The following is a 22,819-nucleotide window of genomic DNA, read 5'->3' as shown; positions in this document are numbered from 1 at the left end:
ATCACACACTACGGACAATTTTCCAGAGATGCCAATCAACCTACCATGCATGTCTTTGGACCGGGGGAGGAAACCGGAGTACCCGGAGGAAACCCCCGAGGCACGGGGAGAACATGCAAACTCCACACACACAAGGCGGAGGCGGGAATCGAACCCCCAACCCTGGAGGTGTGAGGCAAACCTGCTAACCACTAAGCCACCATGCCCCCCTTAAAAGAATTACATTTTTTGTATTTTTTTTCTTTTTTTTCCTTTCTTTTCTGGTAACTTATGAAAACAGAATATATGACCGATCAGTTATGTACATAAAGTGTGGGAAGTGCAAATAACAATATTGTGCAATATATCTGCACGGTGTAAGTGGAAATATATATATATATATATATATATATATATATATATATATATATATATATATATATATATATATATATATTTGTAGACATTATTATTATTACTACTATTATTATCAGTTGTTAAAACATACATTTTGCCAGGAAAGATTATGACATTCATAATATCTAAAGTCATCTATAGTCTAAAGGCAATGCATGCAGACCATGAAGGACCTGTCTATAGTCAAGTCTATACTTTGATAAATCAATTTTATTTTACCATCATACAGTATGAAGACATACACACATGAGAAAGATTATGTCATTCGTGATATTTTTGGCTTCTTGACATTCATTTATAGGAAAGGATTACTGAGAACAGGCATCTGATGAAGTAAATTCATAGCATAGGTCACAGTTAGAGAGAGGAAGGAAGAGCCTTGGAGAAAGGTTTACACCACTTCTCTCTTTTATCAAACATTCAGTTTGTCAGCAACTATTAAAGAAAGCTGTTCATCCAGACTACGCAGACGGATATCTTAACAAAATACTTTCAATCCAAGCTATCACAAAGATGATCCTTTATGTCTTTGTTTACATCATACTTATTTTAATCTTTAGTCCAGGTAAGAAGCAGAAATCTTTATTTTCATGTGTAAGAAGCAGAGATTTGACTTCAGTTCTGATTTTTGAAACATAAGTGTAAAGAAATGACCTGATATAGACATGAAACTTTACAGAAAGCTTATATTTTGTAATTATTAGAAACATAAGTTAATCAGAAACAATGACTTTTGGAAACTGGAATATAAGCAGTGATATAAGACATTAGTTGGGTGGCATTGTTTGGGTGCATAAGATATATTGTTTTATAATACATACACCTGAACATGACAAATTAAAGCAGACAAGTGGAAATCCATTAAATATGTTTATATTGTAATTTTTGTCATATATTCTGTGATTCTCTTGATAATTTGTTGGTTGATGCTGTTCTTTATTCCCATAAATGCTGGTGGCTCAGTGCTTAAGGCTCTGGGTTACTGATTAGAAGGTTCAAGCAAGATTCTTAATCACAGTTTAATAGGTAAAAAATATCAAACAAGAAATAATGGTCCAAATTTGCTTCTACCACCTTACCATTTTCAGCAATGTTCAGTGACATATTCAAGAGAAATTTGATATATAAGATGTGGGACTGATAAATGCTAGATGGGAAGTTCCGCAACTGTAGAATGCTGTCATAGCGGAGACTTGGCTCAGCTAGTGTGTGATCTATAATAACAAGCAAAAATGGTGTTAATGGAGGTATTAGCATCATGAGAAGATATGAGCATAGATGAGGAGATGTTAGAGCTGGACAAATTATTGACTATAGTATTGCTGCATCATTCACTTTAGGCAGAGATAAAACACAGACTAATTCCACCTGACACTATTATGAGTAATGTAGGACATCTTTACTATCATGCCAATGGACTAGAAATCACAGAATAAACCTTGATAGCTTACTGAAGGTCACATTAAGTATAAAGATTAATATACAGGTCCGATTGTTCCTTTAGGTGATCGTGTTACTTGAAATTCTACTTAAAATACTGTATATTTCTATGTATACATTATAACAGTTCCCTAAAAGAAAATGAAACACTTTTGGATCTTTCTATTGTAGGACTCTCAATGAGCATGTGCACTTTAAAGGTCCTGCAGCCTCAAGAGCTTCTTCATGCAAGATTTAACCAGTCAATCTCCATCTCTTGCCATGTCAACATGTCTTGCCCAACTTTGCACCAAAAGCAAATGGTGCAATGGTATGTGTTGGGGACAGACTCCTATTATGAAGTGGAAATAAACAATCACCCAATGAAGTATAGATTGCAAGGCGCAGACCTACATATCAGCAGCTTCTCATACAGCGATGAAGGTGTGTATTACTGTGCTGCGTCTTATCAAGATTTAGCAAACAGTGGCGCACAGGATATTGGGACTGGAACAACACTGACAGTGAAAGGTAAAATATGTTGCATTTCACAGATAACCTGCTGATTTTTGAATCACTGATAAATCTATCTTCATTAATTCTTCTTTATATTCAGAGAACTATAATGCTGGAAAAGTTGTGCTGCTCACACTGGTGGTCTTTCTGTCCCTCTATATTTTAATAATCCTGACTCTCTTCATCTATGTGAAGGTAAAGTGTATTATTTAAAACAAACAAACAAATAAATAATTACATTAGATGTTCGAAAACTAAAACAAATGTCACTTTCCATATCACATTTAACCAAACTAAACTGAGTAAATTCAATCTTTCAGACTGGACGAGTCACATTAAAAGGAAGACGAAGCCAACGACAGGGCAAGGTATATCTACATTTTTTATTTTATTATTAATGATGGATGGATGGTTGGATGGATGGACACCATGGCATTGTTGAATTTTCAAATCAGAACACTATAAAAACAAAAAGATGTAAATGAAATGGTTTATATTAATGCACTAATTACTGAGTTTGTTCTCATCTTATTAACTTATTAAGAATGGGGGGGTTATCTGTTGTAATGTAACAATAACAAAAACTAACAAACACTCCATGCGATTAAATAAACCATTTATATGGTTTAAAAGTATTTTATTGATATGGTTTTAAAAATAAAAAAAGATATAATTGCTGTAGATAACTTAGTTGCATCACATTATGCTGTAAAACATGACACAGTGATGGATTATCTTCCTAAAACAGAGGACATACTTTGCCTTTTTTCAAAAATGTTTTAAGTGACTTTTAAAACTTGAATTGGAATAGAAAACTTAATTAGCCTTCTGGTGTCCTTCATATAGCATAGCTATAGACCCTTATTTTACCTCTGGTTCATGTCATTTATCTCATTCTGTCTTAATTCGCGTCTTTATTCTGCTTGTAGTGTTGTTGGGGTTTTTTGTGTTTTATCAAGGATACAGTAACGGTCATGGTGTAAAATAATTCTATAGGTATATATAAGCTGTACTTATATCGCAAAGTAAATATGAGAGAGTCTGTATTTGGTCTAAGTAATTTAGCTGTGTTGCTGTTACACATTTCAGGGTGAGTCAACCAGGAATGTCCATTTCGGTGCTGTGGTGCAAGAACTGTACAGTAAGAGGAACTTGCGCAGGAACAAGAAAAATACATCCACTGAAGTAACAAAGAAAGACAAGGTTTTCTCATAATTCTGATCTACCTAAATAAGAGGCCAAGTGAGTTTGTGAGATTCATGTATGCATTGGTTGATTTTATTCCTCTCATTCTTTTACAGGTTGAAAATCCACGGTCCCCCACAGGGAAAGAAGACATATACCAAAACCTGAAAAGGCCTTGATTAAACACCAGCTGGAAGCATGGAAAGCTTTATAGTACACAAACAACAAAAACATTTACACAGAAGGGACAGAAAGAAGAACATTCAACTTAAGAACCAGCTCTTTTCCAAAACTATACTATTATAAGCCAAATAACAAAAAAAAAGTGTGAAACTGAAACTTTTAATATTGCCACAGACTCTTCTGTGTTGAGGTGATTCTCTGTTTCACATCTCCATATAATGCTTTATTGCCTCTTTTTAATACATATTATATACAATAAAATACAATATAATACAATAATTATTTTTAGTTCTCTTTTATAAAATAAGGCATGTCTATATATATGCCTGTCTGTTCAGTGCTGTTAAAATTTATTTGAATCTTTGTATTTTTTATTCTTTTTTTTTAATAATGCTTGTTAATAGTTGTTAAATGTGTTTCCCATTTTCATGTATCTTAATCAGAAGTAAAGTTCTGGTGTCTTCACAAGTAAAAATAGAGGAAACTACATTTAAACATCACAGATATTTTAACAGCTGGTATCTGAGGCAAAGCTGATTTCCATTGTGTTATAGCACATATCTATCAGACAAGCTGAATAAGCCTGAAATTATGTGAGGAGATATTAATTTTTAGACCTCTTTATGCAGACTAATTACATTTATTGCTGTGTAAATTAGACTAGCTGCTTAACCCACTCGGTCTAAAATTGTTATTATGGTAAGAAAATATGTTTTTAAAATGATTATTTTTTTAAAATTTTAATTATAAATATTTATGCTGTTTTTTAAATTGAGGGGAAACAAACAAACAAACAAACAAACAACAACAATGTGTGATTTCCGTATACAATAATAAAACCCAAGGGCTTATTTTAAACACTAATGAAGTATGATAGTGCAAGTATCTACAGCAGTTAGTAACAGTTACATTGTGCTTTCATTAAAATGCAGTTTTCTAGGTGCCATGAAAATATTCATTATTAAAGATATTTTATGATCCTGAATGCATATCTACATGCCCTGCTCTAATCATTTCATAATCATAAAATGTTCCCATTCCTGGTGAAGATTAAGCTTTATAATTTACACTTTACAAACAGTTCAACTAATTTTGTCTCAGGCATCTATATGAAAAATAAAACATGACAGGCTGTGCTGTCAAAGGAAAATAATCAACAATGGGGTGCACAAAGTATATTGCTGTCACACAAATGTGATTATTTTTGAATAATGGCTTAGAAAAAGATTAAAACACTATACTTTTTCTTTTTTTTTTCAAAAAACTTTTTTTTTCTTGTCGTGGAATGTCCAAAACAAGTTCCTGTTACTACTTATGTTAAAACAGCTATAAACAGTTGCCTCCACAGCAGTTTCTCTTTCTTAAGACAGATTATTGCAACAATTTGTTCTCACCCAAAATTTGAAAGCTGACAGTTTTGTAAGAGCTGCTCATATAGAAAATAAATCAATCGGATTTGACAATTCAGCAGTGTTATGGTGTAATATTCACCTAATATCAGTTACATATTTCCACCAGGGACACGTCTCCTCCCAACCCCACTGTTATTCAGTGTATTATAACCCTTAACAGTTTTCAGTTCTATGAGATGAGTTCAAAACAATGGTCTTTGCACACTGCCTACAGAACAGTTCATACATGTAGCTGTGGTGAGCAAAAGGTCCAGGAAAATGCATCACTTATTAGGACCTATTAACTTTAACCACATGTAATATCTAAGTTTTGACATGACTGTCAAATTTAAAGATTATTTGGATATAATATAGCCTATTATATAAATGTATTCCTTGCTAAAATAAATTCTAGCATAGTTTGACCAGCTACCAGCTGCCAGTGAGCTGATCCTACAGGTAGCCATCTTTATCATCAGCTATTATTTTCAAGCTTCCTTATTATTTGAACAAACTGATCATTCATTCATTCATTCATTCATCTTCTACCGCTTATCCAAACTACCTCGGGTCACAGGGAGCCTGTGCCTATCTCAGGCGTCATCGGGCATCAAGGCAGGATACACCCTGGACGGAGTGCCAACCCATCACAGGGCACACACACACACACACTCATTCACTCACACAATCACACACTAGGGACAATTTTCCAGAGATGCCAATCAACCTACCATGCATGTCTTTGGACCGGGGGAGGAAACCGGAGTACCCGGAGGAAACCCCCGAGACACGGGGAGAACATGCAAACTCCACACACACAAGGTGGAGGCGGGAATCGAACCCCGACCCTGGAGGTGTGAGGCGAACGTGCTAACCACTAAGCCACCGTGCCCCCACAAATTGATCAGTCACTGTTTTTTTTTTTTTTTTTTTAATAAATTTTAATAGAAATAGTAATTTTAATAGAAAGCAGTTTCCACTGACTAACACTCATAGCAGCCCATAAATAAGAGCTATTAGTTTATAACTGACTGAAATGTATGTGATAGAAACGTTTATCCACCACGAAGCAAACGTCTTCGAACCGCCACTAGGAGGCGACATAGAGCAAGAACAACGAAATGAAATATCACGATATTTGAGCTGAAATAAATGCCACCGGAAGTCTGGTCGAACCTTCTTCTTCTTCCTGAACACACATCACGTAAGTAAACATGGACGTGTATTAGTGCGATATCTATCCATTTAAATCATTACAATCCGCGTTCATCGAATGCAGTTTGTACATTATTATAAGTTTGGGCTGTATTTAGATTCCTGTAACGTTTAAATTGTGAAGATACTTGGAATAAAAGTCACTTTTTTGTCCCATGTTTTTGGGATGTTACAAAAATGGCGGCGTCTTTAGATATTTACAGATAGTTGAATTTCTTGCTTGAGCAAGAAAGCAATATTACTATTAGATATAAAATGGAGCACAGTAATATTAAAGTGAAAATATTAATAATAATGAGGTAGTGATTGAGACATGCGTCCTTTATTATACCACATGGTCCTGTATCATGTTTAAAATGAAAGCTGTTTTGTTTAGCAAATGGCGGACGACGCCGGTGGTAGAGGAGGTTTCCGTGGAGGATTCGGCACTGGTGGTCGGGGTCGCGGTCGTGGTCGTGGCCGAGGCCGGGGGAGAGGCCGCGGGGCTCGGGGTGGCAAAGCCGAGGACAAGGAGGTACAAGTTTCTCCAAGATCACCGTTTCTCTTCTAGATTAAAATCCAAAATCAATAAAGTGCGACTTGTTTCAACAAGGTTTTGCCTGGTTTTGTTTTAGTGGGTGCCCGTGACCAAGCTTGGTCGCCTGGTGAAGGACATGAAGATCAAGTCCTTGGAGGAGATCTACCTGTATTCTCTGCCCATCAAGGTGAGAACATTATCATCAGTAATATAAAGCACATGACTAAAGAGTAAAACACTTAGGCTCATAGCTGTTAATAAATCTAATGGACCGGTGATGCATTATTAACCTGAAGGTGATTTTTATTTATTTATTTTTTTTTTAAACACTAACTTCTAACAAATTATTCAAAAAAGTAAAAAACGGGTCATAAACTTTGTCCTTTAGTGGTTTTGTTTAATATTGAACATCTCTTAAAAAATAAACTGTTCCAGAATTTAGTTGTTACAGCAGCCATAAGCCATCGTGTCCTCATCTCTTGACACTAATGACTCGTATACATGCATTGCGTGTTTGTCGGCAGCAGTGAATACAGCTGTAAATAAATATGTACTGAACATGTATTTATAGCATAGCTATTTTGATGCCACCTTGCTGAGAACCATAAGCCAGATGACATAACCTTTTTGATTCTCTTATGTTTTGAACTTGAATCATTTTCACTTGAACCCAATTTTGTTTCAGGAGTCTGAGATTATTGACTTTTTCCTGGGCTCAGCCCTGAAGGATGAGGTGTTGAAGATCATGCCTGTCCAGAAGCAGACGAGGGCTGGTCAGCGCACCAGGTTTAAGGTGATTCTTGTCTTTGAATTGAGTGTTTTGTAATCCTAATCAAGTTGATAATTACAGCTTTTAAACACATGATTTTAATAAGTTGGTTTTGTCAGGCTTTTGTCGCCATTGGTGACTACAATGGACATGTTGGTCTGGGAGTCAAGTGCTCTAAAGAGGTAGCCACAGCCATCCGTGGAGCCATTATCCTCGCCAAGCTGTCCATCATCCCTGTTAGGAGAGGCTACTGGGGTAACAAGATTGGAAAGCCCCACACTGTACCCTGCAAGGTAAATAATTTTTATGAAACTAGGCAGTTTGTGGATCTCATGTAGTCTGAATTGATTAGTTTTGTGCTAACTGTTGAACTGTGATTTTAGGTGACTGGTCGCTGTGGCTCTGTTCTGGTGCGTCTGATCCCTGCTCCTCGTGGTACTGGCATCGTGTCTGCTCCTGTCCCCAAGAAGCTGCTCATGATGGCTGGTATTGACGACTGCTACACCTCTGCCAGAGGCTGCACGGCCACCCTGGGCAACTTTGGTAAGGAGGTTTTGAAATTGATGTGTTAAGGACATGTTGATCCCCATGCTCAATACTCAGAACCTTTGTGTTGCAACTCAAATTTGATTATTATTTTATTTTATTTATTTATTTTTTTTTTAGCCAAGGCTACTTTTGATGCCATCTCCAAGACCTACAGCTATCTGACCCCTGATCTCTGGAAAGAGACTGTGTTCACCAAGTCTCCTTACCAGGTAAACTGCTAATGCAGATCAACTTACAAAAGTAAACAAGTGGGCAGCTCTTAAATCTGTATTTCTAACTGTTTCTTCTCTTTTTAGGAATTCACTGATCATCTGGCCAAAACTCACACCAGGGTCTCGGTACAGAGGACCCAGGCTGCTGTTCAGGCCTCCTAAATTTTGTACAATGGATTGAAATAAAATCCTGAAAACACTTGCTTGTCTGAGTCTTGCTTAGAGTCTGAGGATATGGGGTTTTCTACAAGTCTTGCCAGTAAAGTTGGAAACATGAAGTTCCTTATTGAATAGAAACTGATGCATTGAGTTCAGTGGTGATGCTTACGTTAGTATGTAGGACCACCACTTAAAGTTGGTTTCGTGGACCAGCTGTTTTTTGGGTGCATTATAAATTGAAAAAATATTAAACATGGCTGCTGGTTAAGCCTTTAACTTCAATTGCACAGTAAAATCAAGACCCCAGCTTACCATAGAAGTGAACAAAAATATTTTACAAATGTGACCTTGCACTTGGGAATGGTTAATGCAACACAGGCTATTTGATTTTAAATGTCAAATTTATTATAACTAAGTTATTTAAATGTTTCTCATGGAAGGTCACGTTATTAGCAGTGTTTGCTCAGTCTCACAAGCATTAAACTGTCCTGTCAGATACGAAGCGCTAATTTAAGTGATGGTTTTGTTTGACAAAGAACCAAGTTTATCAGAAAAGAGTACACAAATAACAGGATTAGCCATGTGTCTGTGAGAATGGCAGTAGTTGTCTTTGCACAGTAAAGCTTTGCAGTTGTCAAGCAACAAGACATTGTGATAATTTCAGCACTTTGTGAAAACTCTGTTTTAAATGACTACAAATTTTTTTCAGTAAATGTATTTATTTTACACATTTATACATAAAGTGGAGAAGCACAACAGAAATAAGAGTTTATGCTTTCTGTGCTTGTTCTAGCATCCTCTCTTTCTGCTTCATTAAGCATTTTCTTGCACTGGCATATGCACCAAGATCACCATCTGAAACAAAAAAAATCATCTTTTAAGCAATATACCTTTAGTTTCTTTTACTTAAGTTCCTAGCTGATGTACCAGTACAAGTATGACAGCTAGCAAGAGACTTTATAAAAATTGTGCATAGGGTGGCATGTTTAATATCCATTCATGTCCTTTAGTAGAAGAGAAAATCTGAATAAGAATGATAAAGCTAAGACTGTACTCACAGCGTGACTGGTAAGCCCTGGAGACCTCATTAAACTGCTGCAGGACCTTAGCACAGTTCTGCTTGTAGCTGGGCCCCTCACGCTGCTGACAGGCACGGGCACGCTGCTCAATGATTTTCACAATCTCCTGGTCCACCTTGCTATAAATCAATACATCATATGAATAAGTATTGTTGCAGAGTAAGGTCAGGAAGTAATGGAGAATGCAGTGGTTTTTGGTGCTCATGTTTGGTCCTTGAGAGCACAGTTTGATTATTTCTTTGCTCAGATCCACCTGGTGACTAAGTAAAATGCTGAATCTGGTGTGTGAGAGAAAAGAAATCATCAAACTACGGTACAGCAGCTTGCATAGGTTCTCACGCCCCTTGACCTTTTCCACATTTTGTAATGTTACAACCTGGAGCTGAAATTAACTTAACTGGTGTTTTTTACCATTTGATTTGCCCAACATTTGTATATACAAAACACATTTTCTTGTGAAAAAATGTAAATTACACAATAGCAAGCATGTATTGGTTGCATAAGTATACACCTAGTTGGGTCTTGGTCTAGCTCAGCCTGCATCCAAATTTTCATGTTTTGCCACATTCTCAAACAGACTCACATTTCTTTACATAATCAATAAATCACTTCAGTGTAAATGTGGCATTATACTTATGGTCATTTGGCTGGAAGGTGAACTTTCCCTCCTGCGTGGCATCCCAATTTGTCTAAGTACTTATACTTTGCAGTTAAAGTATGTAGTGTTTTTGTGAATACTGAAACATAGGAACCTGTCAGGTAACGGAAGAGAACGTTTTTACCTAGTTACAAAACTACTCCTCCCTCATGCAAAGACTGAACCTTGAATATTGTCCCAATAACTGCTGATGAAAAACATCCCAACATCATGAAGCTGTCAGCACCATGCTTCAGTGCCATGACAGGGTTCTCAGGGTAATGAGCAGTGACATTTTTTCTGCCAAACATAGCACAGAAACTACATTTTGGTCTAATCAGTAGCTCGAAAATCTGACAGATGCCAGAACCCCAAATTTCATTAAAGCCGAGATTTGAGGAGTGTCTGAACTGTGCATGTCAATTCAATTTCAATTAAATTCAATGTATTTCTATAACACTTTTAACAATTTCCCATTGTCTCAAAGCAGCTTTACAGAAGTATGGACAGAAGAGAGAAAAAAAGAAATAAATATATAATAATAATAATAATAATAATAAGAAGAAGAAGAAGAAGAAGAAGAAGAAGAAGAAGAAGAAGAAGAAGAAGAAGAAGAAAAATAAGGATAAAAAAATAAATGAATATATACAATTAAAGTTTAACATTAATTTAAAGAATATTAACTACTATACTATAAAAATACTATACATCTATCCCTATCCCTTACGAGCAAGCCGGAGGTGACGGAGGCAAGGAAAACCTCCCTGAGATGATATGAGGAAGAAACCTTGAGAGGAACCAGACTCAGAAGGGAACCTCATCCTCATTTGGGTGACACTCTATAGTAAATAGTGTAAATGTAAATAATGTCCTTTCTACAATAGTTTATAATAGTGCAACCGAGAGCTCCTGAGGAACTAATGGGTCATCATAACCTCTGAGTTCAGCACAGACCTGACTGCTGTCCTGTGGACAGATTCTGTTATGTTTCTCTGTCTACTCTCCTCCATAGCATTCATTGTGGGTTTGTTTGCCCCCCACTTTTCATTATTGTTTTTTTTTCCCCCTTTTCATTATTTACAGTACTATTCCTAAATAATCACACATACTACATAGTGATGCTACACATACTACTGATCATTTCCTCTTTCTAAACATGACACGATCACAATTAGATCCATTTCAGCTCCAGGTTGCAACTCTACAAAGAGAATATGAGGAAAACTCAAAGTGGGTGTGAATACTTTAGCAATGCACCGTATATCCTTGTCCTCATGACCAGAGGAAAACGTGCAGCCCTGCTTCAGTCATGACTTACTGATCTCTTCTCCACTGCATATCTGCTTCATAATAGCAAACATAATCGCCTTCTTGGCACTCGGTCAACTCTGGCACACGGCGAAACTTCTGGTGGTAGAACTGGAGTTTGTTTTTGGGCTGGAGGCTTTCAAGAGCATCTACATTAAATAAACAAACAAACAAACAAACAAACAAACACGTTAGTTAGCAGCTGCAGCTGATGCTAAAGTCATGCTAAGTTGCTAGCATCAGGCTGCAACTGAGGCCGGTGCTGTTTATTAAGTAAACAAACCTATGAAAATAGAAATAAGGCTTAAAACATAACTTTTAAAACCCGGATCGTTAAAATAAATATCTACAGGGACGACAGAGATGTTTAAATTGCTTGAGCATAAACAAACTCACTCCTGAATGTGGTCACAGGCAGATCCACAGAGTAATAGAAAATCTTCGATGCGATTAAAACCGGGTTTGGAATAATAGTCTGTTTATCAACCACCGGAGTCCGACGTGGGGGTTCGGGGTACGCGTCCTTATCATAATCATCCGGCATTTTTAGTTCTGACACTGAAGGAAATTTGATTTTAAAACCTCTTCTATTCGACCTCAAACCCTCTCCTATTTTCTACAGTGCGCATGCGCGCTCGTACCAACATGGAGGAAAGGACAGATGAGGAGTAATAATTCGGTACAGGAAATATAAAAGAAATAGTCGCGTTATTAATCAGTTAAAAAATAGATCGTATCTGGAGGGTTAACATAATTTAACAAACAAACCAAAAACTAAAAATAAAAAAGAAACAATTTATTACGCTATAAAGAGGTCAAATGTATAAGGTCAAGGGTGACACGGTGTTTGGTTATTTCTCTACCACTAGATGTCGATGTTTATCAAAATGATAACGACCTTAAAGCATACATACATTCATTCATTTTCTACCGCTTATCCGAACTATTCTCGGGTCACGGTGAGCCTGTGCCAATCTCAGGCGTCATTGGGCATCAAGGCACCTTAAAGCATAGCTTTCCATTAAAATGGTTTAAAATCTGTGAAATTTGTTCCACCTTTGGGTTCTACATTTTACTCCACAGTGTTCTACGGACAACATTGACGCAGTGTCGTCATAATCTGTTTTCATTAACATACTAAGAAAAACATTCTTATAAGAATACAGGGCTGTCAAGTATCACGCAATTGAGAGTGACAGTCACGCATTTCGGTCTTTTCTCACGCTCTCCCGCCACACATCGTATTTCTCACGCAGAAAAACCTTTTGACTTCTTCTTTCGGCTTTTCCCTTCAGGGGTCGCCACAGCGAATCATCTCTCTCCACCTATCTCTATCTCCTGCATCCTCAACACTTGCCCCCACTATCTTCATATCCTCATTAATTACATCCATATACCTCCTCTTTGGCCTTCCTCTTTGCCTCCTGCCTGGCAGCTCCATGTCCAACATTCTCCTACCAATATACTCACTCTCCCTCCTCTGAACATGTCCAAACCATCTTAATCTCGCCTCCCTAACTTTGTCCCCCAAACGTCCAACATGGGCTGTCCCTCTGATGTACTCGTTCCTAATTCTGTCCAATCTTGTCACTCCCAAAGAGAACCTCAACATCTTCAGCTCGGCTACCTCTAGCTCTGACTCCTGTTTCTTCTTCAGTGACACTGTCTCTTTTGACTATTTATCATATATTTAATATGCCGCAGCGCCCAAAATGTATCAGTCCGCACCACTGTCTCTATGGAATCGGGTAGGAATCAAGCACGTCTCCCCTGGAGTTCTTAGTCGAGCCTGACACTTATCAGCCAGTCAAAACAAGAGGCTACACAATAGCCAATAAGAAAATAGCACTATTGTATATGGGTAAGATTTAACGCAACAACCAATGAAAAAACATATTCATTAGAGAGGGTATTTTCGATGGTCGGTTTGAACAAAACCTCAACAAGAAACAGCTTGTCTCTAGATGGGACATTGTCCTCAATCATGACCCTAAAAATGGCTGGGCTTGGGCCGAACTGTTTTAAATGGGAGCAACATTACAAATGATAAAGGAGAAACAAACACTTACAATAAACAACACCAGTCAAAATCTCTCTCTCTCTCTCTCTCTCTCTCTCTCTCTCTCTCTCTCTCTCTCTCTCTCTCTCTCAAACACACACACACGGACACACACACACACCCACACACACACACACACACACACACACACACACAAATGGGGGGGGTCACGCTTGCCTGTCTTCACGCTTGAGCTGTCACTTGTGTCTGTCTTCAAAACTTGAGAGCCCTGAGAATATATTAGAAATGTTGCAGGTTTGATTGGAAGAAGCCGGACCAGAAACATCACTTGTACCTGGTAATCACATACTTAGAACACATATTATGCTTGTTATTTAATCACAGAACTAATGCTAGGGAAGGCCCACAGAGATGAACAAACTCCAACAGCTGCTCTACTATTTTCAAGTTCAAGATCAGAGCTATAGTGAAGATCAAGCCAAGACAATGTGTTAATGGAAGTCAGAAAACCTTCATATCTGTTTTCTTAAGGCCAAGCCTTACTTCAACTAGTTGGTTTCAACGTTGCATTGTGCCAGCGATTAAGATGTGTGTTCTAGAAGACGGAATTATATCTCATCAAGCTTAGTGTGTGTTAAAAGGAAATACGACAGAAACATAATTTTTTGCTAATTCTCAGCTGACACAAAGGCCATGTTTGGGAAAGTCAATGCCTGAGACCGAGAGACATACAAATACAAGCAACAGTAATTCAGAGAGAAGTCAATATAGGCAACACATCTCAAAAGTGGGCTCCAAAACGAGACTTGAGTTCTAATATATTATAATTTTAATTATAAATAAATATAAAATAAGCAAATTTTATATTAAAGTGCAGGAACCAACAACTCATGAACACATTTCTCTTTAACAGCTATTTTAATAATACCAAGATATAACAATTTGTTTACCAAGTTAAATAGGTTAAGTCTCTGAATTACTTGATAGTAGATAACTGCTTATCAGTGCCAGTCAAACCAATCTAACTCAATCTCACCACAGCATTTGACACAAAATTCCCAAACTATATATAACAGTTCAGAAGTACTTAGTAATTTTAAATTAGCAAGTCATCAGTTAATAATTATTATAATTATCATAATAATTGCCATCAGGTGTCCAAATACTTTTGGCCATATACTGCATTTCTTTACAAACTTATCAATAGAATCAAGAATTACAGAGTAACTGGACCATCTCTCCACAAATTTTGTCTCACCAGTGTTCGACTCAGTCTTAACAGTCTACATAAGTTTTCAGAGCCACTTGGCACCACCAGGGTTAGTTGAAAATCAATCTGTGCTATCTAAGCCAGCCACCAATTTAGAGTTCTCAAACTTTGGGTCCTCTCAAATGTAAGTCTTAGGGCAGCACTTGGCTCTGTCTCTTTCAACCTTGTGCTTGGACTGCAAGGACAGCCATGGTCAGTGAGCTCCTGTTATTTCTAACTTTAAATTGATTTACAACAGCATTCAGCGCTGTGTTGCTTGTAATGGTGTCAATATGATGACAACTACCCTTAGGTTTTTAGTTTTGTATAGTGTCTTAATTCTTTGAGGTTCTTTTTCTAGGTAGCACACAAAGAGGCAACAAGCTGTCATTACATGTTTTGCATGTGGGTTAGGTATACAGAAATATTAAAGTGTTTTAGTAATATTAATTAAAAATAATCTATTTAACTGTTTGTTGTTGTTATTAAGGTTTAACCTAGTTATAATTTCTGAACAAGGGATGTTTCTGTCTTCATTTTATTTTATTTCCTACAAAACAGACAGAATTTGTAAAGCATTGAATGGCATATTCTTCTTTTCTTAATATCTGCCTATTGTGAACATGTCCACAGTAATTCCTCTATAAAGAAGCGATGATCCTGAAATTGTGAAATTTCCAGAACAGTCTCAGGGCTGAATATTGCCTAGCTTTCAGCTATTATATAGCTCATTTTAATCATTTGAACAAAACTGTTGATATTGTATACAATATATTCAAGCAGCCAGAAAGACACAAACCTTAAACTTCCTAATTCTTCTTCCTCTGTTTGTTAATATATTTAAATTATATTTTAATAATTCTTTTCTTAGTTAATGGTTTTATTACTGTAAATGAAATCTTTTGAAGTTTCAGCTATGGCTAAATCATATAAATAAAATAGACATAACCCATTATTGATTAATGTGGCTTTTGCTATTGTACATTGCTTATTGTTATTTATTATTTTTAATATTTGCAATTATTCAGTTTAGAAGGAAGACTTTAATTTTGTTTACTTCCAAGGTCAGTGCAAAGTAACAGCTGTATGTGAATGATTATACAATTGTTATAAGAAATAAAACATTTACATTTAAAACATGTGGTAGCCATCCTTATAAATGAAGTCTATATGAAAAAAAGAATCATACTAACATTCTGAAATAGAGGAGTTAGTACAGCAACAAAAAAGGTCTGAGTTTATGACGGGTTGACATAAATGAACATAGATCTATGGTTCTGTAGTAATTCTAAGATTCACTTATTGGTAATGACTGATGCACATACTGCTTAATAGAAAGAGAAACAGTAGAGGAGAAGTGGGTTGAAAATGCTCGAGAAAATGTTAGTTGACTCTGAAGTGATCTGTGAATGTGTGCCATCCTCATAGTCTCACCGTAAATTCCAAGCCCCTCGGCACGGGCACATGGGCTTCCTGCCCCACAAGCGCAGTAAGAGGCATCGTGGAAGGGTGCGCAGTTGGCCTAAGGACGATCCCAAACAGCCTGTCCATCTCACAGCCTTCATGGGCTACAAGGCTGGCATGACCCACACACTCAGGGAGATGCATCGCACTGGCATGAGTGAGTAATTATCTGTGATGTATATAATCAAACTGAATCAGACTGTAGTTCCATAATCACTGAGAAATTCTGCTAATGCTGTGCATCATTCATGAATTACCTTCAAATATTGCCATTAAAAATGACAGTGCTAGTTTTGATATGGTATAAAGTTTATTAAGGATGGTTTAGTTTGACAGGTAAAGATAAAAAGACAGGTGAAAATCTTCTGCTGTTCTACAGAGATATCAAAGCGAGAAGAGGTGGAGGCTGTGACTATTATTGAGACTCCTCCAGTGATTGTGGTGGGAGTGGTAGGATATATCAACACTGTGAAGGGCCTGCGTTCTTTCAAGACCATCTTTGCTGAGCACATTAGTGATGAGTGCAAGCGCCGATTCTACAAAAACTGGTACTCACTTGCAGTATATATCTAGTTTACCAGTTTAAAACGATGAACATTGACCTCTTCCTATTTATCCCACAGTATTCATGCAAAACTTTATTAAAATGATCCTTGTTCAGGTATAAGAGCAAGAAAAAGGCCTTCACCAAATACAGCAAGAAATGGCAGGATGAAGCAGGCAAAAAGCAGCTGGAGAAGGATTTTGCCCTGATGAAGAAATACTGCTCTGTGATCAGGGTTATTGTTCATTCTCAGGTATCTGAAATGAATAGCATTTCTCTAATGGGAGCCAGAAGACTGAATTAAAGCACTAAACCAGAGGAAAGGAAAGGAAATCAGCAGACAGCATGGTTTTTGTAGCTGTACATGTTGTCTTAAACATCCATAAATTGATAGACCAGTGGTCCTCACTTTGAGATTATAAATATAAATTTGGATTTTAAGTGTTGATTGAAAGTTCATCATCAGTAGGTGAAGTAAAGTCCCGGTAATAACAGTAATAAAAAGTTCTACTGTCTATTCAGTACATTATTTTGGTCAGTACTAGACTTTTGTTTCTTAGGTCATAAAAAGATTCATCTCATAGCCTTGTTTTGGCTTCAATATCATATTTCATAGTGAATAAAATAAATAGATCTTTTTTCCAGACTGTGTAATCCACATTTTAGTCAGAGTATTTATTAAACTCGGTGGATAAATAACCCATTACCCTGCTTGTAATAAATGTTCCCACCATGTCACTGTAAGCAATGAGGCAGTGGTTTCAAATGCCAGTTTAAAAATAAATAAGGCATCAAGCAGAAATGAGTCATGATATGCACTGCCTATGCACTGCTGTGTAGAAGTATTTCATTAAACATTTTTTTGTTGAAACGGTGACAAATGGAACTATCATATTTGTTATGGTGAAGGAAAAACACACCAGGGAAAACACAAACAGTTTTATTCATAGCGTTCGTAAACCCCACATTAATATTTATTATGCAATATTAATTCTAGATTTTAGAATGATTAACTCTAGTATATTACGTTTGCATAAAATCAGATTGATTCTTAGCATTCAATAAATAGGTCTCTCTGTCCTTTCTCATACAGATGCGCATGCTTTCACTGAGGCAGAAGAAGGGCCACATCATGGAGGTGCAGCTGAACGGAGGTACGATAGCTGAGAAGGTGGACTGGGCAAGGGAGAAGCTGGAGCAGTCCGTGCCTGTGTCTTCAGTCTTCTGCCAGAATGAAATGATTGATGTGATCGGGGTCACCAAGGGCCATGGTGTAAAGGGTAAGATGGATGAGGGGACATTTCTCATCACCTCAGCTGATACAGAGCTCTGAGAGAGCTGTAAATTCTCACAAACTTCTATTTTAGAGTTTTCTTTGGGATTGGAGAAGTCTAAGAAGAGTACATTATTCTGCTTATTTTTCTGCTATAAAATACATGCGCTTACATGAATAAATAAAGGCACACCAGAATTAAAACTTCACAGTGTTGTATGTATGAAATTCACTGTCACATATTAGTAAAACCTAGCATATGTTTACAATTCTACATTATTGCCAAGTACAGCCATTAAATATTAAGTATTATTTGGTGAGAAAAACTGCATGGATATATTTCAAACAAATCTTTAAAGATGATCTTCAAGACCTTTTATTTTTCTGTATCAAAACAGTGTAGAAATATTTTTGTAAGTGTGAAATGTTGGTTCTTAAAACAGTTTTTTGGTTTCATTACATTGTCAGATCTCATATTTCTATTCATAAACAAGATTAAAAGGAATGTTTTTAACATGCAGTAACCATTAACTACTACAGTATAATTATGGCAGCATTCTGGTTTAAAATCATTATAATATATTCTTGTACCATAACACATAAGAACGCTTCACAGGAAAAATCTAATAAAATATGGGGAGTGTGTGTAAGTCTATACAGTCCTGCTGTTAAGCTCCTTTGGTTTATAGTATTAAAAGCGCTTTGCTTTTGTTACCTCCAGGTGTGACGAGTCGCTGGCACACAAAAAAGCTGCCCAGAAAAACCCATAAAGGTCTCAGAAAGGTGGCATGCATTGGAGCCTGGCATCCAGCTCGTGTGGGGTACACCATTGCCCGTGCGGGTCAGAAAGGCTACCACCACCGCACAGAGCTTAACAAAAAGGTTTTCTCTTTATATTATCTTTGAATGAACAAACACTTACATGTAATCTGAATCAACCGAAGCCGAAAGTTCATTCTGTATCATGTATTGAATTAGCATTTATTCACCTCCACCTCAGTGATAAAAATCTAATCAAATTTTATTTGTCACATACACATACATACAGAGTACGACATGCAGTGAAATGCTTTTTATGTCCGTCCGGTATTTAAGCATAAAAAGGAATGGAATTAAGGATAAAAATAAAACCTATAAATAAATAAATAGTAGATAAATAGGATAAAAAAAAAATAGGATAAATAAAAAGTATAAACTATACAAAAACTATATAAAATATGAAAATATATGTAAAATAAATATATGTATATACATAAATGCATATGGTTTTAATGATTGTCCTTAAAGTGTCCATGTGCAGTATGGTGTGTATAAAGTGTATAAAGTGGCACTGTGCTGTGCAAGTCCAGAGTTAAAGTGTCATAGTGCAAAAAAAAAGGTTGTGCAGAAAAAGTGAAGATGGACAGAGCGGCCCAGTACTAGATCCTGGGTGTTTCCTGGTTTAAACTCCAAATGGCCTGCGGGAAGAAGCTTCTCCTCATTCTCTCTGTGTTTGCTTTCAAGGAGCGGAAGCATTTCCCTGAACACAACAAAGAAAAGAGTCTATTGTTGGGATAGATGAGATCCTTTACAATCTTCCTGGCCCTGGTCCGGCACCGCGTTCTGTAGCTGTCCTGCAGGTCAGGGAGCTTGGTGTGGATGGTACGTTCAGCTGATCGCACCACCCTCTGGAGGGCTTGCCTGTCCTGCATGGTGCTGTTCCCGAACCAGGAAGTGATGCTACCCATCAGAACGCTCTCAATGGTGCAGGTGTAGAAAGTCTTTAGCACCTGAGAGGGTAGTCTGAAGTCCCTTAAGCGTCTCAGATGGTACAGACGCTGCTGGGCCTTCTTCACCAGGGTGTTGATGTGACAGGACCAAGACAGGTCCTATGTGAAACTGTCCACTCTCTCCACTATGGTCCCGTTGATGTTTAGCGGTTGGTATGACCGCTCCTGCTTCGTGCTGAAGTCCACTATCAACTTGTTATCAACAAGTTGATTGTTTTGTTTTGTTTTGTATTACTTTGTTTCTTTTGAAATTTTTTAAAAATATTTATTTATTTATTTTTCAGATTTACCGTATTGGAAAAGGGGTTCATATCCAAGATGGCAAAGTGGTGTGCAACAATGCCTCCACTAGTTATGACACGACTCAGAAGAACATCACCCCACTGGTAATGAGAGCAAAAGGCATGAATTTTTCACTTTAAAAGAAAAAAAATATGTTTTGTTTTAGTAGTTTCCATTACGTATTTCTTCAAGACATGTGTTATGCATGTCACTTGCCTTTTCTAAATGTCTTATGCAAATAAAACATGACTCTTTTCATTAGGGAGGCTTTCCTCATTATGGAGAAGTAACCAATGACTTTGTGATGGTGAAAGGCTGTGTGGTTGGCACTAAGAAACGCATGCTTACCCTCAGAAAGGTATGATTTGTTCATACAAAATATACAATCTAAATGTAATATTGTGTAATGTATTGCTTATAGATTTTACAATATGTCTGAGTTTATTGCTTGATGAATTATGAAATGTTATTTCATGATGAATTATGAAAGTCCCCTAAATGTTTCCAAATATTTTGTGTAGCAAAAACCAATGGAATTGCTTTGAGTGTCCCAATAATTTCGGAGGGGATTCTATTTTTGTGCTGATGTTTATACCAGAGAACATTTGAATGCTCTGTTCTGATCGATTTAAAAGATTAGTCATTATTGTTCTAATATAAAATGGCTCAAACAGTAGTTAGAGATGCGATGTATATACACATTCCTTCTAACACATTACCGTTCTGTACTGGTGGACACTCCAAATATGGATGTAATTAATGAGGATATGAAGCTAGTGGGTGCAAGTGTTGAGGATACAGAAGATAGGGATAGGTGGAGAGAGATGATTTGCTGTGGCGACCCCTGAAGGGAAAAGCCGAAAGAAGAAGAAGAAGACTGGTGGACACTCCATAGAAACTTATTAAGAACCATGTCATTGTTTACAGTGAAGAGGCATTTATTTAGTCCTAAGTAGCAGGGCTTTGCAACAGTTACATTTACAGCATTTGGCCATTATCTAAAGTGACATTTATACAGCTGAGCAGTTGAGGGTTCAGGGCCTTGCTTAGGGGCCCAGTGGCGGCAGCTTGGTGGTCCTGGGATTTGAACTTGCAATCATCCCATCAGTAGATCAACCACATCCTTTTAACATATTAAGCTCATGAGAGAAAGAAAAAAAATGTTTATGTGAATGAATATGTGAATGACTCATTCTGGACATTACACAACTTTAAACTTAACAATGAATGGAAGAAAAGTATGAGATAAAGATATCACAAATATCTGTGAGGAATAGAACACGTTGAGACATGCTGTTTTTGGAAAGTAATCCACATCCCATCATGCTTTTTTCCATACATGATAATACATTCACCCGTCTCTGTTTTAGTCCCTGCTTGTTCAAACCACACGCAAATCCATGGAATCTATTGACCTCAAATTTATCGACACCACATCCAAATTTGGCCATGGACGCTTCCAGACACCCCAGGAGAAGTTTGCCTTCATGGTAATTAAAAACATTAAACCATGCAATTGATTAACAACCTCTGTGCAACTGTAAATAAGTGTATGTAAATAAATTCTATCATACAGTTAAACATACAAGTGATCTTGATGAATAAAAAAACAACTGTGGTCCCTGTGATGATCCTCATTTTTCTCTTCCTTCTTCAGGGCCCTCAGAAGAAACACCTACTGAAAAAAGCATCTGAGCCTGAGGAGAATCTGTGACATTCTCTGCCTTTCCTCTACTAATAAGCATAAATTAAAAATAAATTCAAATCTTTAAGTTATTTTATGGCCCTGATGTTCTGTATATAGTTTCACATGCAGGTCTCAAACACTTAATACATCAATCTGCTCCCCAGGTCACATTTCCTGTTGCTTGTATCATGTTATATCATGTTATAAAGACATGATAAAGAAATGTAAATATAAAATATGTCATATTACACTATAGAAAAAAACAAATGCTAGTGTAATCTCTTAAAGGAAACACATCACAGGATGTTAGAGGTGTGACACAGATAATGATATTCTTTTCCTTATTATTTTACTTTGGCGTCTAAATAACTGTTTTGACAATTTATGATCAGATGCTATTTTTGTAAAAAAATCAGCACACTACAGTACACTACACTACACTACTACACAGCACACTACAATCACATTACAGCACACTACAATCAGCAATTTTTTCATCTCATTAGTTTATGTTTCACTTAGAAATTCAGGGGCCTCTGTTTGTAACAAGACTCATATTTTTCCACACACACAAACAGCCAGATTATGTATCTGGAATATTGTACAAATGGCACACACATTTTACAATATGCACATTATCACTTTTTTCCTCCTTGTCCTTCATGCATGTGTCTTATTCTGAGACATGTCGGTATTGTCCATCCCGGAAGACATAAGAGGCAGGTACAGGTCGTCCATGTTTGGCATTACGATAATTTTCTGCATACGACCGAGAAATAATGTAGGTTAGAAACCTGTACAATGGCAAACAGACTCATATACAGTTAATTTCATTTAAATGCTTTTAATTCTTTAAAAAACATTTTTTTTAACAAATTAAATTAAGTTTGAATTGAATTTAATATAAAAAAAAATCCAGTATCACTGTAATATGAAATTCTGGAATATAGTTTTATTGCATTAGAGTAAATGAAAGTCACAGGAGGCTGAAGGATC

General features: G+C 36.8%; 5 protein-coding genes across 5 annotated transcripts in view; 3 read left to right on the top strand and 2 right to left on the bottom strand.

Moving 5' to 3' along the window:
- The first annotated feature begins 765 nt into the window (after positions 1-765).
- On the top strand, positions 766-4,790 carry si:ch211-139g16.8 (uncharacterized). Its single transcript, XM_060892413.1, has 6 exons — positions 766-961; positions 2,008-2,346; positions 2,432-2,526; positions 2,652-2,699; positions 3,421-3,534; positions 3,633-4,790. The coding sequence occupies exons 1-6, from the start codon at positions 910-912 to the stop codon at positions 3,693-3,695; spliced, it is 711 nt and encodes a 236-aa protein (XP_060748396.1). The 5' UTR covers positions 766-909; the 3' UTR covers positions 3,696-4,790.
- Positions 4,791-6,196: 1,406 nt separating this feature from the next.
- rps2 (ribosomal protein S2) lies at positions 6,197-8,551 on the top strand. Its single transcript, XM_060892500.1, has 8 exons — positions 6,197-6,294; positions 6,682-6,819; positions 6,920-7,009; positions 7,508-7,615; positions 7,711-7,884; positions 7,975-8,134; positions 8,258-8,349; positions 8,437-8,551. The coding sequence occupies exons 2-8, from the start codon at positions 6,685-6,687 to the stop codon at positions 8,512-8,514; spliced, it is 837 nt and encodes a 278-aa protein (XP_060748483.1). The 5' UTR covers positions 6,197-6,294; positions 6,682-6,684; the 3' UTR covers positions 8,515-8,551.
- Positions 8,552-9,210: 659 nt separating this feature from the next.
- Positions 9,211-12,177, bottom strand: ndufb10 (NADH:ubiquinone oxidoreductase subunit B10). Its single transcript, XM_060892501.1, has 4 exons — positions 11,932-12,177; positions 11,546-11,684; positions 9,570-9,709; positions 9,211-9,366 (listed from the first exon to the last, which is right to left on the bottom strand). The coding sequence occupies exons 1-4, from the start codon at positions 12,077-12,079 to the stop codon at positions 9,281-9,283; spliced, it is 513 nt and encodes a 170-aa protein (XP_060748484.1). The 5' UTR covers positions 12,080-12,177; the 3' UTR covers positions 9,211-9,280.
- Positions 12,178-14,906: 2,729 nt separating this feature from the next.
- LOC132861003 (large ribosomal subunit protein uL3-like) lies at positions 14,907-21,912 on the top strand. The gene is made up of 10 exons (XM_060892330.1): positions 14,907-15,017; positions 16,233-16,425; positions 16,648-16,816; positions 16,930-17,065; positions 17,906-18,092; positions 18,807-18,967; positions 20,139-20,240; positions 20,399-20,494; positions 21,507-21,626; positions 21,794-21,912. The coding sequence occupies exons 1-10, from the start codon at positions 15,015-15,017 to the stop codon at positions 21,848-21,850; spliced, it is 1,224 nt and encodes a 407-aa protein (XP_060748313.1). The 5' UTR covers positions 14,907-15,014; the 3' UTR covers positions 21,851-21,912.
- Positions 21,913-22,160: 248 nt separating this feature from the next.
- LOC132861002 (testis-expressed protein 2-like) overlaps positions 22,161-22,819 on the bottom strand; it is a 12,807-nt gene continuing 12,148 nt past the window's right edge. The window contains exon 12 of the mRNA XM_060892329.1: positions 22,161-22,582. Within this exon, the coding sequence (XP_060748312.1) occupies positions 22,484-22,582 (99 nt within the window). The 3' untranslated portion in view covers positions 22,161-22,483. The remainder of the gene's footprint in view (positions 22,583-22,819) is intronic.

This window comes from Tachysurus vachellii, chromosome 18, assembly GCF_030014155.1.
Source record: "Tachysurus vachellii isolate PV-2020 chromosome 18, HZAU_Pvac_v1, whole genome shotgun sequence".
NCBI lineage: Eukaryota > Metazoa > Chordata > Actinopteri > Siluriformes > Bagridae > Tachysurus > Tachysurus vachellii.
The sequence above is the reverse complement of the archived record's forward strand: the minus strand, read 5'-3'. Positions and strand labels throughout refer to the sequence as shown.